The sequence below is a fragment of the Oncorhynchus kisutch genome, linkage group LG5, assembly GCF_002021735.2.
Source record: "Oncorhynchus kisutch isolate 150728-3 linkage group LG5, Okis_V2, whole genome shotgun sequence".
In the NCBI taxonomy this organism is placed as follows: Eukaryota; Metazoa; Chordata; class Actinopteri; order Salmoniformes; family Salmonidae; genus Oncorhynchus; species Oncorhynchus kisutch.
In genome coordinates this window covers 25,749,474-25,770,763 of record NC_034178.2, presented here as the reverse complement: position 1 = coordinate 25,770,763, position 21,290 = coordinate 25,749,474, and the positions used below count along the sequence as shown (strand labels likewise).

Sequence of the window (21,290 nt, the reverse complement as noted above, 5' to 3'; positions counted from 1 at the left end):
CTAGGCCTACTGTACAGTGCATTCGGAAAGTATTCAGACCCCTTTTTCCACATTTTGTTACAGCCTTATTCTAAAATGGATTAAATAAACAATCCTCAGCAATCTACACACAATACCCCATAATGACAAAGCAAAAACTGTTTTTTGGAAATTTTGCAAGTTATTTAAAATAAAAAGCTGAAATAGCACATTTACATAAGTATTTAGACCCTTTACTCAGTACTTTGTTGGAGCACCTTTGGCAGCAAATACAGCTTAGTCTTCTTGGTTATGACTCTACAAGCTTGGCACACCTGTATTTGGGGAGTTTCTCCCATTCTTCTCTGCAGATTCTCTCAATCTCTGTCAGGTTGGATGTGGAGCGTCACTGTACAGCTATTTTCAGGTCACTCCAGAGATGTTTGATTGGATTCAATTCCAGGCTCTGGCTGGGCCATTCAAGAACAGTCAGAGACTTGTCCCAAAGCCATTCCTGCATGGTCTTGGCTGTGTGCTTAGGGTCCTTGTCCTCTTAGAAGGTAAACCTTCCCCAGTCTGAGCACTATGGAGCAGGTGTTCGTCAAGGATCTTTACTCCATCCATTTCCCTCGATCCTGACTAGTCTCCCAATCCCTGCCCCTGAAAAACATCCCCACAGGGATGATGCCAGGTTTCCTCTAGGTGTGACGCTTGGCATTCAGGCCAGAGAGTTCAATCTTGTTTCATCAGACCAGACAATCTTGTTTCTCATGGTCTGAGAGTCTTTAGGGGGTCTTTGGCAAAGTCCAAGCTGGCTGTTATGTGCCTTTTACTGAAGAGTGTCTTCCGTCTGGCCACTCTACCATAAAGGCCTGATTTGTGGAGTTCTGCAGAGATGGTTGTCCTTCTGGAATGTTCTCCCATCTCCACGGAGGAACACTGGAGCTCTTTGAGAGAGACCATTGGGATCTTGGTCAGCTCCCCGACGCCAAGGCCCTTCTCCCCCGATTGCTCAGTTTTGGGCGGGCGGCTAGCTACAGGAAGAGTCATTGTGGTTCCAAACGTCTTCTGTTTAAGAATGATGGAGTTTCTTGGGAACCTTCGATGCTGTTTTGATGTCCTTCCCCAGATCTATGCCTCGACACAATCATGTCCGTAGAGCTCCGAAAAACATCCTTCCAACTCATGGCTTGGTTTTTGCTCTGACATGCACTGTCAACTGTGGGACCTTTATATAGACAGGAGTGTGCCTTTCCAAATCATGTCCAATCAATTAAATTTAGGTGGACTCCAAGTTGTAGAAACATCTCAAGGATGATCAACTGGAACAGGATCTACCTGAGCTCAAGTTTCATAGCAAAAGGTCTGAATACTCATGTAAATAAGGTATGTTTTTTTTAATTTTGAATACATTTGCGAGAAAGTCTTAACCTGTTTTCGCTTTGTCATTATGGGTTGTTGTGCGTAGATCGAGGAGGAAAAAAATTGATGTAATCCATTTTAGAATAAGAATAAGTGGAATAAGTAAAAGGGTCTGAATACTTTCCGAATTCACTTGAAATTGCATTATGTCTTTAATGTCTGAGCCATGGATATGCAAGATTAAATGCACTATTGATGAGGCTTAAAATGAGAGTTAATAATTTGAATGAAATTCTAATCAAAATAAAACAACTTCTTTTAAATGGTCTATGTTTAAATACAGTTACAGGCACAATAATTGCTCCCTGTGGGCGTATAAAATGAAGACTATTGAGGCTTTTACGCACAACAAAAATAAATAATAATGGGAGCTGACTAAAATAATGATAAAAAGGGGAGGTCCACTCACTGTTTTGCTGCTCCCAAACTTGATCTTTCACTAAAGCTTTGGTGATTGATAGTTATTTCGAAGCACTCTCACGAGCAAAACCCTTTTATTGAGCATGACAAAAAAAACAGCCTTCATTGAGGGGAGGCTATGATTTCTTGTTTTTTGTTTCATTTGATAAAATGACAATATTTCAAAATCGAATGGAGTCAGAAGCATGATATCTTAACTAACCTCTCTTGTTCCATGGCACTGTGTGCACACAGTCCTAAATGTCTTTACGTACAACATTTGCACGTCTATACAATTGACAGGAGAGTCGTAATTTGTGTCATTCCGAGGCACATTCTCAAAAAACATTGGCTATTGATATGGCATTATAGGGAGACTGAATCGTTTGGAGGAGCGCATCTTTGGTAATCGGACGAGGGGCGCTCTTTGAAAATGGGGATGGGATTGCCTACTTGAACAAGCGAAATAAAGTATGCAGGTATGTGAATTGTGAATCATGAAACCTCAAATATTTCAGGGCACTCTCACTAAGCCATTTTTGAAAACCCTGTCAACTCGTAGGCTACTTGGCTAATGCATGGTCAGGATAAAATGACTCACCCATGCAAAGCTGCTAAACCTGCCTTGATTAAAGGGGGGGTAGGATATGCTTGGTTTTAATCAAATTAAACAAAACGGAGGGGGGGGCAATCGTTTTCTAAAAAATTTTAAATACGAGATTCCATGGGCACTGTATGTCACAGTTGGATAGGTTGCACTTCCGCTCTTAAAATCCATGCCATTACCAAATACGTTACCTGCTTTTGATGGGTCTTAAAACTTTCATTTGTGCTGTATGAAATTGCCACTTTTGCACTTTTTTTTAAAGGACACACATCAAATCTTGCCACCCCTCTCACCTCTGTGCAAGTAAGCTGATATTGGACAGGTAAATTGCAGAACCTAGTGTAAGGGGTGAAAATGTCAGTGCGCCAGATTTTACATCACAAAATTGCAAACTAAGGTGCATTCAACACTTTCATCTATTTATAGAGCCCTGTGACTCTAAGTGTCGATTTGTACAACATTGTTATTTTCAACTTTTTTTTGTTAGCTAGCGCGAGTCTGCTGTACCTGCTCCAACACTCTGGTATATTTCATCCTATAGCTTTTTCTGTAGGATGTTCCAATATGTTTGGAACATCAAATCACAATCAAATGCCGTATCGACTCACAATACATATAGAATCGTGATCATATAGAATCGCAATATCATATCTATGCATAAGTATCGTGATAATATCGTATTGTGAGGTCCCTGGCAAATCCCAGCCGTATTATATTTAAACAAACCTGTTTCTGCAGGTCTGTATTTAATGTGTTTGGTCGTGTGATTTATCTCACTGAGACACATGCAGGTTTACCACTGCACACATGCTGCACATTATTCCTTATTTCCATGGTAACAAGCATTCCACTGTCTCTGTGTCTTCCAGTATAAATGTGTGTAGAATACTGAAGTACTAACCTTCATTTCTCATTGGGCTAGGATAGGATCTCTCTCTCTCTCTCTCACTCTCTCTCACTACCTACCATCAAAGTTTGGGGTCACTTAAAAAAATGCCATTGTTTATAAAAGAAAGCTATTTTTTCCATTAAAATAACATAATTGATAAAAAAATACAGTGTAGACATTGTTAATGTTGTAAATGACTATTGTAGCTGGAAACGTCAGATTTTCAATGGAATATCTACAGAGGCCCATTATCAGCAACCATCACTATTGTGTTCCAATGCCATGTTGTTAGCTATTCCAAGTTTTATCATTTTAAAAGGCAGCTGAAAACTGTTATTCTGATTTAAAGAACCAACCTTCTTTAGACTTGCCTTCTCTATCCCTGGTTCACCCTAAATGAGCTGTAAAGCACTTAGCGGTGTTTACTGCTTGTAATTTGTAGTTTAATTTGAGACCTCTCTCTCTACACCTATTGTGTTTCCCCTAGGATTTTTTTCAGCAGCGGTGTGGGGTTGTGGGTGGCCAATGGTGCTCTCTCTGACCGCACCACTGTTTTAAAGCACATTTCCTGCAATGATACAAATTTTCCCATTACCTTTTTTGGGTTGTGATTGGCAGGTACCTGGTGACCCACCTGATGGGGGCGGACCTCAACAATATCGTCAAGTGTCAGAAACTGACGGACGACCACGTTCAGTTCCTCATATACCAGATCCTCCGGGGTCTCAAGGTGTGTGTGTGTGTGTGTGTTTTCATAGGTGTAGCTATAGGTTTTCATAGCTATGCAGTTGTAAATAGTTGTCTGTTTTTGTTTTGCAGTATATCCATTCAGCAGACATCATCCACAGAGTAAGTTACATCAAACTTACAGTACCAGTCCAAAGTTTGGACACACCTACTCATTCAAGTAAAAAAAAAAAAAAAAGTATTTACTATTTTCTACATTGTAGAATAATAATGCCAATAGTGTGCAAAGATGTCATCAAGGCAAAGGGTGGCTACTTTGAAGAATCTCAAATCTCAAATATATTTTGATTTGTTTAACACTTTGTTGGTTACTACATGATTCCATCTGTGTTATGTCATAGTTTTGATTTCTTTCACTATTATTCTACATTGTAGAAAATATATATATTAAAAAATATATTTTTTAAACCCTTGAATGAGTAGGTGTGTCCAAACATTTGACTGGTACTTTAACTCATTCTTTACGTCAAGATGCTTGCATTTGGTGGAGGGCGGAAATTGGAATACCTGACAGTGTTAATGTATACTCAATACCTGCCTTATTCTCCCTTCTCTCCTTCCCCTCTGCAGGATCTGAAGCCCAGTAACTTGGCAGTGAATGAGGACTGTGAGCTAAAGGTGAGAAAGTTTTTTCATTTATTAAACCAGTCTGCCTAACTAAAAGGGATAGTTCAACTACCCTGAACTGCTTCTCCTCTCCAGCTAGTAAGAGTTTTGATTTTATACAGTATTTTCAACACGACGGTCACCAACATGAAACATACAGTAAAGCTCAGTCATTTACAGCTGTTAGATATTTCGTTCAGACTGGTGAAAAATGCACACCTGAAGTGGTGGGCTGTTCATGAAGTTGCAACGTGCAGAATGCTACAGTCTGCCCACTGTATTTAGTTATTTTCTGCATTTGCATTGTTCTTTCGAAGGCCAAACCCACCATTTGTGTGCGTGGCCAAAGGGCTTTATTTTCATGTCATCTAAGCATAGCACCGCTTGGAGTTTGCTAAACGGCATTGGCACTTGGATTGGACCCAGTGTTATGGTCATATGACATGAAAATATACGTATTTGGCCACGTACACCGGTGGTGGGTTTGGCCTTCGAAGGAACAATGCATATGCAGAAAATACTCATCCATACTGTAAAATATGGTGGTGGATCTTTGCTGTTATGGAGTTATTTTGCGCCCACTGGTCCTGGGGCCCTTAAGGACAATTGCATCATGAACTTTACCAAGTATCAGTGTACATTTTAGCCAAAAACCTAGTTACCTATACCAGGAGAATTAAACTTGGGCGCAATGACTCAACACACCTGCAGGCTGTGTAAGGGCTTTTTGACCAAGAAAGAGAGTGATGGAGTGCTGCATCAGATGACCTGGCCTCCACAATCCCCCGACCTCAACCAAATTGAGATGGTTTGGGATGAGTCGGACTGCAGAGTTAAGGAAAAGCAACCAACAAGTGCTCAGCATATGTGGGAACTCCTTCAAGACTGTTGTAAAAGCATTCAAGGTGAAGCTGGTTTAGAGAATGCCAAGAGTGTGCAAAGCTGTGATCAAGGCAAAGGGTGACTACTTTGAAGATTCTCAAATATAAATATATTTTGATTCATTTAACATTTAACACTTTTTTGTGTTCCATAGTTTTGATATCTTCACTATTACTCTACTATGTAGAAAATAGTAAAAAATTAAGAAAAACCCTTGAATGAGTAGGTGTGTCAACTTTTGACTGGTTATTTTTATATATATATATAATAATATATACAGTTGAAGTTGGAAGTTTACATGCACGTAGGAATCATTAACTCATTTTTCAACCACTCCACAAATTTCTTGTTAACAAACTATAGTTTTGGCAAGTTGGTTAGGACATCTACTTTGTGCATGACACAAGTACATTTTCCAGCAATTGTTTACAGACAGATTATTTCAGTTATAATTCAATGTATCACAATTCCAGTGGGTCAGAAGTTTACATACACTAAGTTGACTGTGCCTTTAAACAGCTTGGAAAATTACAGAAAATGATGTCATGGCTTTAGACGCTTCTGTTAGTCTAATTGGCATCATTTGAGTCAATTGGAGGTGTAACTGTGGATGTATTTCAAGGCCTACCTTCAAACTCAGTGCCTCTTTGCTTGACATCATGGGAAAATCAAAAGAAATAAGCCAATACCTCAGAAAATAAATGATAGACCTCCACAAGCCTGGTTCATCCTTGGGCGCAATATCCAAATGCCTGAAGGTACCACGTTCATTTGTACAAACAATAGTATGTAAGTATAAACACCATAGGACCACGCAGTCATCATACCACTGAGGAAGGAGATGCGTTCTGTCTCCTAGAGAGGAATGTACTTTGGTGTGAAAAGTGCAAATCAATCCCAGAACAACAACAAAGGTGCTGGAGGAAACGGGTACAAAAGTATCTATATCCACAGTAAAACGAGTCCTATATAGACATAACCTGAAAGGCCGCTCTGCAAGTAAGAAGCCACTGTTCCAAAACCGCCATAGAAAAGCCAGACTACGGTTTGCAGCTGCACATGGGGAAAAAGATCATACTTTTGGAGACACGTCTTCTGGTCTGATGAAACAAAAATAGAACTGTTTGGCCATAATGACCATCATTATGTTTGGAGGAAAAAGGGGGAGGCTTGCAAGCTGAAGAACACCATCCCAACCGTGAAGCACGGGGGTTTCAGCATCATGTTGTGGGGGTGCTTTGCTGCAGGGGGGACTGGTGCACTTCACAAAATAGATGGTAACATGAGGTAGGACAATTATGGGGATATATTGAAGGAACATCTCAAGACATCAGTCAGGAAGTTAAAGCTTGTTCGCAAATGGGTCTTCCAAATGGACAATAACCCCAAGCATACGTCCATAGTTGTGGCAAAATGGCATAAGGACAACAAAGGTATTGGGGTGGCCATCACATAGCCCTGACCTCAATCATTTAGAAAATGTGTGGGTTGAACTGAAACTGAAAAAGCGTGTGTGAGCAAGGAGGCCTACAAACCCGACTCAGTTACACCAGCTCTGTCAGGAGGAATGGGCCTTAATTCACCCAACTTATTGTGGGAAGCTTGTGGAAGGCTAACTGAAACATTTGACCCAAATTAAACAATTTAAAGGCAATGCTACCAAATAGTAATTGAGTGTATGTAAACTTCTGACCCACTGGGAATGTGATGAAAGAAAATAAAGCTGAAATAAATCATTCTCTCTACTATTATTCTGATATTTCACATTCTTAAAATAAAGTGGTGATATTAACTGACCTAACACAGGGATTTTTTTACTAGGATTGAAAAACTGAGTTTTAAATGTATTTGACTAAGGTGTATGTAAACTTCCGACTTCAACTGTATAGAACAGTGGGTTAACTGTCTTGCTCAGGGGCAGAACGACAGATTTTTACATGTTCGGGGATTCGATCCAGTAACCTTTCAGTAACTGACCCAATGAAGCCACTCCTGCGTGTTCTTGGCTGTGTGCTTAGTGTTGTTGTCCTGTTGGAAGGTGAACCTTCGCCCCAGTCTGAGGTCCTGAGCGCTGTGGAGCAGATTTTCATCAAAGATGCCTCTGTACTTTGCTCCCTTCATCTTTGCTTCAATCCTGACTAGTCTCCCAGTCCCTGCTTCTGAAAAACATCCCCACAGCATGATGCTGCCTCCACCATGCTTCACTGTAGGGAATGTGCCAGGTTTCCTCCAGACGTGAGGCTTGGCATTCAGGCCATAAAGGTCTGATTAGTGGAGTCCTGCAGAGATGGTTGTCCTTCTGGAAGTTTCTCCCATCTCCACAGGGGAACTGTAGGACTCTGTCAGAGTGACCATTGGGTTCTTGGTCAGCTCCCTGACCAAGGCCCTTCTCCCCCGATTGCTCTGTTTTGGCCGGGCGGCCAGCTCTAGGATGAGTCTTGGGGGTTTCGAACTTCAACAATTTTTTATTGAATCCATCTTAGAATAAGGCAGTAACGTAACAAAATGTGGAACAAGTCAAGGGGTCTGAATACTTTCCGAAGGCACTGTATTTGCTCCCGAGTGGCGCAGCGGTCTAAGGCATTGCATCTCAGTGCAAGAGGCTTCACTACAGTCCCTGGTTCGAATCCAGGCTGTGTCACATCCGGCCATGATTGGGAGTCCCATAGGGCGGCGCACAATTGCCCAGCATCGTCCGGGTTTGGCCGGGGTAGGCCGTCATTGTAAATAGGAATTTGTTCGTAACTGACTTGCCTAGTTAAATAAAGGTTCAATACCCCCAAAATGAATACACACACACACAGTACTTTCAGAAAGTATTCACACCCCTTGCCTTTTTCCGCATTTTGTTGTTACTGCCTGAATTTAAAATGGATTTAAGATTTGTTGTCATTAGCCTACATACAATACCCCATAATGTCAAAGTGGAATTATGTTTTTTGAAATTTAAGTATTCAAACTCCATTTTAATGGCAAGCCTAAATAAGTTCAGGAGTAAAAATGTTCATATCTAGTCACATGGAATAATGGTGTTTAACATGATTTTTGAATGACTACCTCATCTCTGTACTAGAGGTCGACCGATTTATGATTTTTCAACTCCGATTATTATTGGAGGACCAGAAAAAGCTGATACTGATTAATCAGCCATTTTTATTTATATATATATTTTTGTAATAATGACAATTACAACAATACTGAATGAACAATGAAACTTATGTTTTAACTTAATATAATACATAAATAAAATCTATTTTGTCTCAAATAAATAATGAAACATGCTCAATTTGGTTTAAATAATGCAAAAACGCAGTGATGGAGAAGAAAGTAAAAGTGCAAATTTTATGCCATGTATAAAAGCTAACGTTTAAGTTCCTTGCTCAGAACATGAGAACATATGAAAGCTGGTGGTTCAATATTACCAGTTCTTCAATATTCCCAGTTAAGAAGTTTTAGGTTGTAGTTATTATAGGAATTATGACACGTTGACTATTTTTCTCTATATCATTTGTATTTCATATACCTTTTACTATTGGATGTTCTAATAGGCACTTTAGTATTGCCAGCCTAATCTCAGGAGTTGGCTTGAAGTCATAAACAGCGCTGTGAAGCAAGCTTTGCTAAAAGCTGCTGGCAAACGTAGTAAAGTTTGAATGAATGCTTACGAGCCTGCAGCTGCCTACCACAGCTCAGTCAGACTGCTCTATCAAATCATAGACTTATTATAATATAATAACAGAAATACGAGCCGTTGGTCATTAATATGGTAAAATCCAGAAACTATCATTTCGAAAACAAAAGTTTATTCTTTAAGTGAAATATGGAAGCGTTCCGTATTTTATCGAACGGGTGACAACCCTAAGTCTAAATATTGCTGTTACATTGCACAACCTTCAATGTTATGTCATAATTATGTAAAATTCTGGCAAATGAGTTCGCAACGAGCCAGGCGACCCAAACTGTTGCATATACCCTGACTGCCTGCAATGAACGCAAGAGAAGTGACAAAATTTCCCTAGTTATTATTGCCTGCTAACAATTCATTTTTACTAAATATACAGGTTTAAAAATATATACTTCTGTGTATTGATTTTAAGAAAGGCATTGATGTTTATAGTTAGGTACATTCATGCAACGATTGTGCTTTTTTCACAAATGCGCTTTTGTTAATCGTCCCCCGGCGATGTAGGCTGTGATTCGATGATAAATTTAAATTGATTATATGCAACGCAGGACAAGCTAGTTAACCTAGTAATATCATCAGCCATGTGTTGATTGTTTTTTTGATAAGATAAGTTTAATGCTAGCTAGCAACTTACCTTGGCTCCTTTCTGCACTCGCGTAACAGGTGGTCAGCCTGCCACGCAGTTTCCTCGTGGAATGCATTGTAATCGGCCTTAATCAGCGTCCAAAAATGCCGATTGCCATGCCGATTAATCGGTCAACCTCTACTCTATACCACACATACCATTATCTGTAACGTCCCTCAGTCGAGCAGTGAATTTCCAACACAGATTCAACCACAAAGACCAGGGAGGTTTTCCAAGGTCTTTCAAAGAAGAGCACCTATTGGTTGATGGATAAAAATACATGCAAACATTGAGTACCCTTTTGAGCATGGTGAAGTCATTAATTACACTTTGGGTGGTGTATCAATATACCCAGCCACTACAAAGTACAGTAGTCCTTCCTAACTCATTTGCCAGAGAGGAAGGAAACCGCTCAGGGATTTCACCATGAGGCCAATGGTGACTTTAAAACAGTTAAGAGTTTAATGGCTATGATAGGAGAAAACTGAGGATAAATCAACAACATAGTTACTCCACAATATTAACCTAATTGGCCGAGTGAAAAGAAGGAACCCTGTACAGAATACAAATATTAAACAACATGCATCCTGTTTTGCAACAAGGTACTGAAGTAATACCCCAACAAATATGGTAATTTTAATTTATTTTTGTCCTGAATGCAAACTGTTAGGGGCAAATCCAATACAACAAATTACTGAGTAACACAACATATTTTCAACTGTGGTGGTGGCTGCATCATGTTATGCTTGTAATCATTAAGGACAGGGGAGTTTTCAGGATAGGAAAGAAACACAATGGAGCTAAGCAAATGCGAAATCCAGAGGAAACCTGGTTGTCTGCATTCGACCAGACACTGGGAGATGAATTCACCTTTCAGCAGGACAATAACCTAAAACCCAAGGCCAAATTTACACTGGAGTTTCTTACCAATAAGACATTGAATATTCCTGAGTGGCTGTTAGATTTTCAAGCTGATTTAAGTCAAAACTGTATGTCAAGACCTGAAAATTGTTGTCTAGCCATTATCACCAACCAATTTGACAGAGCTTGAAGCAAATGTTGCATAATCCAGGTGTGGAAAGCTCATAGAGACTTACCCAGAAAGACTCACAGCTGTAATCTCTACCAAAGGTGCTTCTACAAAGTATTGACTCAGGGGTGTGAATACAAAACAAACAACAACAATAAATACATGTTTTCACTATGTCATTATGGGGTATTGTGTGAAGATTCAGACTCTAACACAACAAAATGTGGAATAAGCCAACTGGTATGAACACTTTTTCTAAAGGCACTGTAAATACCAGAGGTGGGACGAAGTCACTATTATTCGAGTCACAAGCAAGGTCCGAGTCCCAAGTAGAACTGGTTGAGTCTCAAGTCAAGGCCAAGCCATGCATTTATAAGAGCAAGTTGAGTCATACGTTTTTTTTTCAAGTCAAGTAATAAAAGTTATCTATACATGCAATGTGTTGTTCCCTGTGTATTTATCCCTGTTTGTCTGTTGCCAATTCAAGTTGAGTCCCGAGTCTTTAGGCTCCAAGTTCAAGTCAAGTCATTTTATTTTCTATCAAGTTAAGTCTTGAAGTTATGAAATTTGTAACTCAAATTCCAGGTCCAGGTCACTCGAGTCTGACTTGAGTTACAAATTATGACTTACAAAAAGTCTGTGACTTGAGTCCACACCTTTTGATACACACAACCATCTCTCTTTCTCTCTCTTGCACACACATGCATACACACACACTCACTTTTGCCCTCTCTCTCTTTCTACCCGTCAGATCCTGGACTTTGGTTTGGCGAGACACACTGATGATGAGATGACGGGTTACGTAGCAACCAGGTGGTACCGCGCCCCAGAGATCATGCTTAACTGGATGCACTACAACATGACAGGTAATATTATACTGTAATAGAGTGCATTCAGAATGTATTCAGACCCCTTCATTTTTTCCCCACATTTTGTTACATTACAGCCTTATTCTAAAATAGATAAAACAAAACAAAAATCCTCATCAATCTACACACAATACCCCATAATGACATTGAAAACTGTTTTTTAGATTTTTTTTTATATATATATTTTTTTGAATGTACATAAGTATTCTGACCCTTTGCTATGAGGCTCAGGTGCATCCTGTTTCCATTGATCATCCTTGAGAGGTTTCTACAACTTGATTGTCAATTGATTGGACAGGATTTGGAAAGGCGCACACACCTGTCTATATAAGGTTCCGCAGTGCATGGCAGAGCAAAAACCAATCCATGAGGTCGAAGGAATTGTCCGTAGAGCTCTGAGACAGAAAAAAGTACAAAAAAGTACAATATGGGGATGAGGTAGTTGGATGGGCTATTTACAGATGGGCTGTGTACAGCAGCAGCGATCGGTTCGCTGCTCAGATAGCTGATGCTTAAAGTTAGTGAGGGAGATATGTCTCCAACTTCAGGGATTTAAAAAAAAAAAATTTATTTTTATTTTTATTTGTTCCAGTCATTGGCAGCAGAGAACTGGAAGGAAAGGTGGCCAAAGGAGGTGTTGGCTTTGGGGATGACCAGTGAGATATACCTGCTGGAGCGTGTGCTACGGTTGGGTGTTGTTATGGTGACCAGTGAGCTGAGATGAGGCGGAGCTTTACCTAGAAAAGTCTTATAGATGACCTGGAGTCAGGGGGTCTGGCGACGAATATGCAGCGAGCGCCAGCCGACTAGAGCATACAGGTCGCAGTCGTGGGTGGTATATGGGGCTTTGGTGACAAAACGGATGGCACTGTGATCGACTGCATCCAATTTGCCTGAGTAGAGTGTTTGAGGCTATTTTGTAAATGACATCGCCAAAGTCGGATGGGTAGGGTAGTAGGTTTTATGAGGGTATGTTTGGCAGGCTGAGTGAAGGAGTCTTTGTTGCAAAATAGGAAGCCGATTCTAGATTTAATTTTGGATTGAAGATCGTCAATATGAGTCTGGAAGGAGAGTTTACAGTCTAGCCAGACACCTAGGTATTTGTAGTTGTCCACATGTTCTAAGCCAGAACCGTCCAGAGTAGTGATGCGGGTGCGGGCAGCGATCGGTTGAAGAGCCTGCATTTAGTTTTACTAGCATTTAAGAGCAATTGGAGGCCACAGAAGGAGTGTTGTATGGCATTGAAGCTCGATTGGAGGTTTGTTAACACAGTGTCCAAAGAAGGGCCAGGTGTATACAACAGAATGGTGTCGTCTGCATAGAGGTGGATCAAGGAATCACCCGCATCAAGAGTGACGTTGTTGATATATACAGAGAAAAGAGTTGGCCCAAGAATTGAACCCTGTGGTACCCCCCATAGAGACGGCCAGAGGTCCAGACAACAGGCGCTCTCCGATTTGACACACTGAACTGTCTGAGAAGTAGTTGGTGAACCAGGAGAGGCAGTCATTTGAGAAACCAAGGCTATTGAGTCTGCCGATAAGAATACAGTGATTGACAGAGTCGAAAGCCTTGGCCAGGTCGATGAAGACGGCCACACAGTACTGTCTTTTATCAATGGCGGTTATGATACCGTTTAGTACCTTGAGCGTGGTTGAGGTGCACCCGTGACCAGCTCGGAAACCAGATTGCACAGTGGAGAAAGTACGGTGGGATTCAAAATGGTCGGAGATCTGTTTGGCTTTCGAAGACTTTAGAAAGGCAGGGCAGGATGGATATAGGTCTAACAGTTTGGGTCTGGAGTGTCACCCCCTTTTGAAGAGGGGGATGACCGCCGCAGCTTTCCAATCTTTAGGGATCTCGGACGATACGAAAGAGACGTTGAACAGACTGCTAATAGGGTTAGCAAACATGGCGGCGGATAATTTTAGAAAGAGAGGGTCCAGATTGTCTAGCCCAGCTGACTTGTACGGGTCCAGGTTTTGCAGTTCTTTCAGAACATCTGCTATCTGGATTTGGGTGAAGGAGAAGCTGAGGAGGCTTGGGCAAATAGCTGCGGGGGGTGCAGGGCTGTTTGTTGGGACAGCCAGGAGGAAAGCATGGCCAGCCGTAGAGAGATGCTTATTGAAATTCTCGATTATCGTGGATTTATCACTGGTGAGTGTTTCCTAGCCTCAGTGCAGTGGTAAGCTGGGAAGAGGTGCTCTTATTCTCTTTAGTGTCCCAAAACTTTTTGGAGTTAGAGCTACAGGATGCAAATTTATGTTTGAAAAAGCTAGTTGAAGTTTCTCCCATCACTGCAGCACTCCACTAATCAGGCCTTTCTGGTAGAGTGGCCAGACAAAAACCAAGATTGAACTCTTTGGCCCTAATGCCAAGCGTCACGTCTAGAGGAAACCTAGCACCATCCCTACGGTGAAGCATGGTGGTGGCAGCATTTTTCAACGGTAGGGACTGGGAGACTAGTGAGGATCAGGGGAAAGATGAACAGAGCAAAGTACAGAGATCCTTGATTAAAACCTGCTCCAGAGTGCTCTGGATCTCTGACTGGGGCGAAGGATCACCATCCACAAGGACAACAACCCTAAGCACACAACCAAGACAATGCAGAAGTGGATTTTGAGAGGATCTGCAGAGAAGAATGGGAGAAACTCCTCAAATACAGGTGTGCCAAGCTTGTAGCGTCATACCCAAGAAGACTCAAGGCTGTAATCGCTGCCAAAGGTGCTTCAACTAAGTAGAGTAAAGTGTCTGAAAACTTATGTAAATGTGAAATCTCAGTTTTTTATTTTTAATAAATTTGCCAACATTTCTAAAAAACTGTTATTGCTTTGTCATTATGGGGTAGTGTTTGAGAAATGAACTTTTTTAATCCATTTTAGAATAAGGCTGTAATGTAACAAAATGTTGAAAAAGTGAAGCGGTCTGAATACTTTCCGAATCCACTGTATATTACACTATCTCTGCAATATGACAGGTATGACCTATAAGTAATATACGGTATATTCTATAGGCCAGGTTTAATTGTATTTTTTTACACCCCCAAAAATTATTTTGCAGGTGTAAATGGTTATACCAAATTATTTTACGGATATGTGTTTCTAGCTGAACACTAACAGTGTTGTTTTTGTTGTTGTAGTTGACATCTGGTCGGTGGGCTGCATAATGGCGGAGCTGCTAACCGGAAGGACGTTATTCCCCGGCACCGACCGTATCCTTTCACTGTTGTCACGGTGACATAGAAAAGTGTAGCACTTGTTGTCATGGCCCAATTCCATATTGACCCCTATCCCCTACACCCAGTTGAAGTGTGCACTTAGCTAAATAACTAACTACATGCATGGGCAAACCAGGTAGTATATGTCTGAGGTTCTCATAGAAGTATCCCTCCTCCTACTTCTCCCTCCATCTTTCCCTCCTACTTTTCCCTACCCTCCCATCCCTTCTTTCTCACCCTCCTTCCATCACATCCCTCAGTTTTCCCTTGATGTTGGTATGGTATGGTATAGACATTGGTCAGTTGAAGCTTATAATGCTCCTCATGGGAACCCCGGAACCTGAGCTCTTGATGAAAAATCTCCTGAGTGTGAGTTCTGTCGTGTTCCACCATGTTCTGTTCCAATCCGCCCTCGCCCGTCTGCCTGCCTGCGTTTGGGTTGTGCTTCTGCGTTTCTATAACAACCTCCTTAGTGAGACGCTACTACTACTATACTCTTCCTGTCCTGCCATTTATATAGCCACTGTAACTCAACACCACTTCCTGTGTACTTACAGCTACATGGGCTGCTGTTTCAGAAGCCAAGAGAACCTTGACCTAGTTGTCATTGAGTAGAGCTGCCCCCTTGAGCCCTCTCGTCTTGAGTTGCTCTATTCTTCTGTCACTCGTTCCTCTGCTGGCTTTGTTCTTAAAGCATGTTGTTGTGTGTCTATTCAATAATACCTCATACAGCATGTCAACTTTTATCCTTCCCTCTCATCCGCCTTATCGTTTCTCCCCACGAAACAAAATTATTCAGTATTTAGTTTAGGGACACTTTGACATCCCTGTGACCCTCTCACGTGTGACAGTATGACCTATGACCCTTGACCCTGGGCTGCTGTAGATATTAACCAGCTGCAGCAGATCATGAGGCTGACAGGTACACCCCCGGCCTCTGTCATTAGCCGGATGCCCAGCCACGAGGTGAGACACTATGAAATGTCCTTCCCAGGGTCGCCCAAATTATAAATGCAACAAGTATTGATATTGTATTATATAATAGCACTCACATTTATGGTCGTTGACTCATATTTTAGATACTATTTATACAGAAAATGCATATAAAACCATATGAACTGTATTTATGATTGTATGACTATTTTAGTTCAAATTCTATTACACAGTTTCTGATATCACATGTCTTACTTTATTTTCCTGCATAAGTAAAATCAGGATTATGCCTCTACTGCCATCCTTTCCGATTAGATTGTTTTGGATTTCTCCCTGACCATTATGGCTACCCCATCCTGGAATTTTGAGGGTTTATGACATAGCCCCTCTAGTAATTTAATAGGATCTCTATGATGCCACCAGTCTTTTGTTAGGCCCTACAGAGCTCTTCCAACCCTCCCCTACTCTCTGCACCCGATTGCTTTTTGTCTGACATGCATCTCTGACGTAATCTAACCACTTCCCAGAGTGCCTTGCAATCCCTAATTCCTGACTGCTTTTTATGTCCTTGCCCCTCTGATCTGGAGTGTTCTGATGGTATATGATGTGTTTGGTCGTTGTGTACAGTGGTTCTCTTCCAAACTACAGACTGCTGCATTCTTCATAACCCTTTAGATGTGCTCTATGGGATTCCTATCTTGAGATCTGGGGCCATTTCTCAAGCACTCAGAGTAGGCGTGCTGATCTAGGATCAGGTTCCCCCTGACCATGTAATCCTATTCAATGTGATGTAAAAGGCTAAACTGATCATAAATTGGCACTCCTACACTGAGCCGCTTGATACATAAGTCCACAGAGCACGTAACTGAGCCTCCTATTGGCATCAATGCGGGATTTACACATTCTGATCTCAAGTTAGGATTCGAGCCCTAAGTGTACAGAAATAATCTGTCTTCACTGCCAAAATGGGGTATCGCTTGATTTCAGAAGCAGTTCAAGTGTTGTAGTCACCTGTGTGTTCCCCGTCCAATGTGTGTTGAACCGTTCTGTGTATCTCTCGAACAGGCCAGAAACTACATTAACTCCCTTCCCCAGATGCCCAAGAGGAACTTTGCTGATGTGTTCATTGGCGCTAACCCACTAGGTAATAATGGGGAAGTCTGTCTAGTGTCTCACAAACACACACATTCACACTGTCTTAACAGACATTCCGTTTACAATCTCTCTCTCTCCCCCTTCCAGCGGTGGATCTGTTAGAGAAGATGTTGGTTCTGGACACTGATCAGCGGATCACAGCGTCAGAGGCCCTGGCCCACCCCTACTTCTCCCAGTACCACGACCCAGACGATGAACCAGAGTCTGAGCCATACGACCAGAGCTTTGAGAGCCGAGAGCTGGAGATAGAGGAGTGGAAAAGTATGTGATGGGGGAGAGAGGGAAATGGCTCCGTGTGTGGAGGGAGGATGATAAAACCATTTAGGTTTAACATAACATGGTACTCACACTAAACTAGGTAGATGTCTACTCCGGCCACTTCTGATTTCTCTTTCTCTCAGGGTTGACCTATGAGGAGGTTTGCAGCTTCGAGCCCCTGCCATTCGACGGAGACGAGATGGAGTCCTGAGGGAACTAGGGTGATGTCATTGATAATCTTGCTGCCTTCTCCTTCTCTTATGGAATTGTGTTGAGGAGGAAGTGGCATGTAGACATTGAACTCTGACCAGTTATGCGTTTCCTCCCCTAATGGTTTAGGTTAGGATCTGGGAGTAGGTTGAGCTTATCTTAGATCAGAATTTAGAGGCAACTTCCTCCCAGAGTACACAACCTTGTGTGAGGACTATCAACTCTCCGGACTATTTAACAAACAAACAAATGGGAAACCACGACACTTGTCGTTCATTTCTGGGGTCATTCTCGGGTTAGAGATCAAGGGTTAAAGGTGAGCGACCCCACCCTCCCGCTTGCTGTATTATATTATATTGTCTATGTTTTGGTCTCTGGGCCGAACTGGGGAAATTACTTTGTAATATTGTATCTACTGTTTGTGTGTTTAGAATATCTGTTAAGTTAGCTTCAGATTTTCACATGATTTGCTAAAAAGTATATTTTTTAATAAATTCCTGGAAATGGTGCTCAGTTCAATATGGCAAAAACAATCAACCACATTATTTAATTTAACAAACCACTGGTACCTTCAAACATTTATTTATGATTTTAGGTTGGTAGTGTACAGCCAGATGTTATTTTACCTCCTTTTGGATCGAATTCAGTAGGAAACCCAACAGTGTAAATCGCCTCTGCCCTTCTCTGACAAAAGTTCTGTCTCCACAGTCAAACTGTACTCTGTTGTTATGCCTGCCAGTGTTTTACATATGTAAATAAGGCTGCACTCTTGTAAATAAATGGTACTATGCACACAGTAATACTGCCGAGAAGTCTCTATTATAATCGAGCACATAGCCCCACCCACCCTTCTCTCACTGATTAGAACACTGACCCTAGTGACAGGAACCGTTTAGGAATGACTGGCAGGTTCCATGCCCAATCAGGTGGATTTTTCTTAGAATGGTGTGTCCCTTATGAGAATGACGATACAACCTTTTGATGTCCATCTTTTCTCTCTAATTCAATCACGCAGAAAGAGAAAGGGGGTAGAGGGCTGGGGAGTTTTGTATTAGCTTATCCTGCCCCTTTTAACTTATTTCATCTCTTTTTTTTCTACCCATCTCTGTTTCTTTTTCACTCCGTCTTTGTATCATTGCCTCCTCGAACGCTTGTTACGCTGTCCTGTCCTCTGTTCTGTGTGTAGTCTATTAGAAGCGAGGGGAGGGATATTATGTCACTGTCACAAAAGGATATTTGTTAAATCAAATCCAATTTTATTTGTCACATACACATGGTTAGCAGATGTTAATGCGAGTGTAGCGAAATGCTTGTGCTTCTAGTTCCGACAATGCAGTAATAACCAACGAGTAATCTAACCTAACAATTCCACAACTACTACCTTATACACACAAGTGTAAGGGGATAAAGAATATGTACATAAAGATGTATGAATGAGTGATGGTACAGAACGGCATAGGCAAGATGCAGTGGATGGTATCGAGTACAGTATATACATATGAGATGAGTAATATAGGGTATGTAAACATATTATATTAAGTGGCATTGTTTAAAGTGCTAGTGTTACATTTTTACAGTAATTTCCATCCATTTCTATTATTAAAGTGGCTGGAGTTGAGTCAGTATGTTCGCAGCAGCCACTCAATGTTAGTGGTGGCTGTTTAACAGTCTGATGGCCTTGAGATAGAAGCTGTTTTTCAGTCTCGGTCCCTGCTTTGATGCACTTGTACTGACCTCGCCTTCTGGATGGTAGCGGGGTGAACAGGCAGTGGCTCGGGTGGTTGTTGTCCTTCATGATCTTTTGGCCTTCCTGTGACATCGGGTGATGTAGGTGTCCTGGAGGACCGGCAGTTTGCCCCCAGTGTTGCGTTGTGCAGACCTCACTACCCTCTGGAGAGCCCTGCAGTTGTGGGCAGTGCCGTAACGGTACCAGGCAGTGATACAGCCGGAAAGGATGCTCTCAATTGTGCATCTGTAAAAGTATGTGAGGGTTTTAGGTGACAAGCCTAATGTCCTTGCAGACCCATAACTCCATCCTGTACATTCAATATGGACTGAAGCTGTCTCGTGAGGCTTGCTATGAGCACCAGCTGCCTGATAATGTTTTGCAGCTTTTTGGCACATCAGCTGCTTACTCATTTAAGTCAGCTCCCTCAGTTGCTGAACCTGCTCTAGAGAGCCTTGACCAAAATGACAATGACCCACTCTTTCTGTGAGCCAGCACAGCCTGTGTGTGTGTGTGGAGGGCGGTCTGGGAAATGAACCTGAACATTCTGTAATGTTCACAACCACATATACTTTGAACTCGCCAGAAGTGGGAGATGCGGTGAAGAAACACTGGCATATTTTATCATCGGACCCAGCTTTGCCGGCTGAATTTAAAAATCGACCCCTTATTTGTGTATAGGAGAGGTCGAAATGTACGCGATAAATTGGTTCATGCCAACTGCCAGTCACAAAAGAAAATCAGCCAGGCTCTTTTACACCATCTTCCAAATGGGAGCTATGCGCACAGTGTAACAATATGATGAAGTGTGAATATTTCTGACACCCACATACTTGAAAATGGTTCCAAATAAATTACATTATTATGGGTTCCACCACCCATGTTATTTACATTATTAAATGTCCATGTGGGCTGTGCTATGTCGGTAAAACCTCTCGTTCAATCAAACAGAGAATCAGTGAACATAAAAGTTCAATCAGGAGAAACGACAGGGATTATCCAGTCGCAGTACATTTTAATGACCTAAAGCATGACATTTCTACTTTTTTAGATTTTGTGGCATAGAGAAAGTTAAGATATCAGACAGGGGAGGTGACTTTAATAATACTCTGGGTAAAAGAGAATGTTTTGGGATTTTCACCCTCCAGACATTATTTCCTCAAGGTCTTAATGATGAAATGCCTATGTATGTTATGTTGTGAATTTGAACATGAATTATGCCCCTATTTAAGATTACTTTGATGTTTTTCGTACGATGTACCCAATGATTTTTTAAAGACATGCTCGGTAGGTCTATGTCCTCATTGTGGTTTTACAGATGTGTTTAAAACGTCTTATTTACACACTTTATTTTAATATTTATGAAATGCATATTGTTATATTTGGTAGCACTTATTTTTCCTTTGCCTCCAACCCCCTTCGATGCGTGGAACGGATGTGGGTGGGGCTAGGTATACATAAAGGTGTTAATTTGAAAAAAACTCACAAAAGCTCTGACGAAGGCCGTGAGGCTGAAACGTAAGCTTATTAAAGATCAGTGATACTATCAAGAGCAGTGTGTGGTTTCCTTGTTCCTTCATCTTGTGTCAGTAATTGGACATTGTTTTTAGGGGGGGGGGGGGGGTTAGTTACCCCACGTTACCCTGCTTGTTGCATTTACTTATCCTATCATGAACGATCATGAACTGATTTCAACCAGTGTATGGCTGTGGATTGACTGCATTGTTTGAATGGTATGTTGATGTATTGGCAGTTAATAAAAAAAATATATGGAATATAAAACTGTCTGAATGGTTGCTAAAAAACATACAGTGCGGATGAATTTTTAAAATTCATTATTTTACACTATCTTATCACAGCACTGGAAAACTATGGTTGACCAACTCCCTGACCAAAATGGCTGACCTTTACCCTATCATGTTCATGTCCATTATAGTATTAACATTTTTAATTCTATGGTGCCGAAGAGGTGGATTTGGTGCATGCACGCTTGGTCAAAAACAATATATACAGTTGAAGTTGGAAGTTTACATACACTTTAGCCAAATACTGTACATTTAAACTCAGTTTTT

The 21,290-nt window shown here is 41.3% G+C and overlaps 1 protein-coding gene across 3 annotated transcripts in view; it reads left to right on the top strand.

Moving 5' to 3' along the window:
• The window catches only part of LOC109890804 (mitogen-activated protein kinase 14A-like), a 47,715-nt gene extending 26,722 nt beyond the window's left edge, over positions 1–20,993 (top strand). For all 3 annotated transcript variants that reach the window (XM_031824728.1, XM_031824727.1, XM_020482841.2), the window contains 9 exons: positions 3,894–4,005; positions 4,095–4,124; positions 4,593–4,640; positions 11,602–11,716; positions 14,859–14,930; positions 15,823–15,902; positions 16,935–17,013; positions 17,112–17,285; positions 17,426–20,993. In XM_031824728.1, coding sequence (XP_031680588.1) covers positions 3,894–4,005; positions 4,095–4,124; positions 4,593–4,640; positions 11,602–11,716; positions 14,859–14,930; positions 15,823–15,902; positions 16,935–17,013; positions 17,112–17,285; positions 17,426–17,493 — 778 coding nt within the window. In that variant the 3' untranslated portion in view covers positions 17,494–20,993. The remainder of the gene's footprint in view (positions 1–3,893; positions 4,006–4,094; positions 4,125–4,592; positions 4,641–11,601; positions 11,717–14,858; positions 14,931–15,822; positions 15,903–16,934; positions 17,014–17,111; positions 17,286–17,425) is intronic.
• The last annotated feature ends 297 nt before the right edge of the window (positions 20,994–21,290 follow it).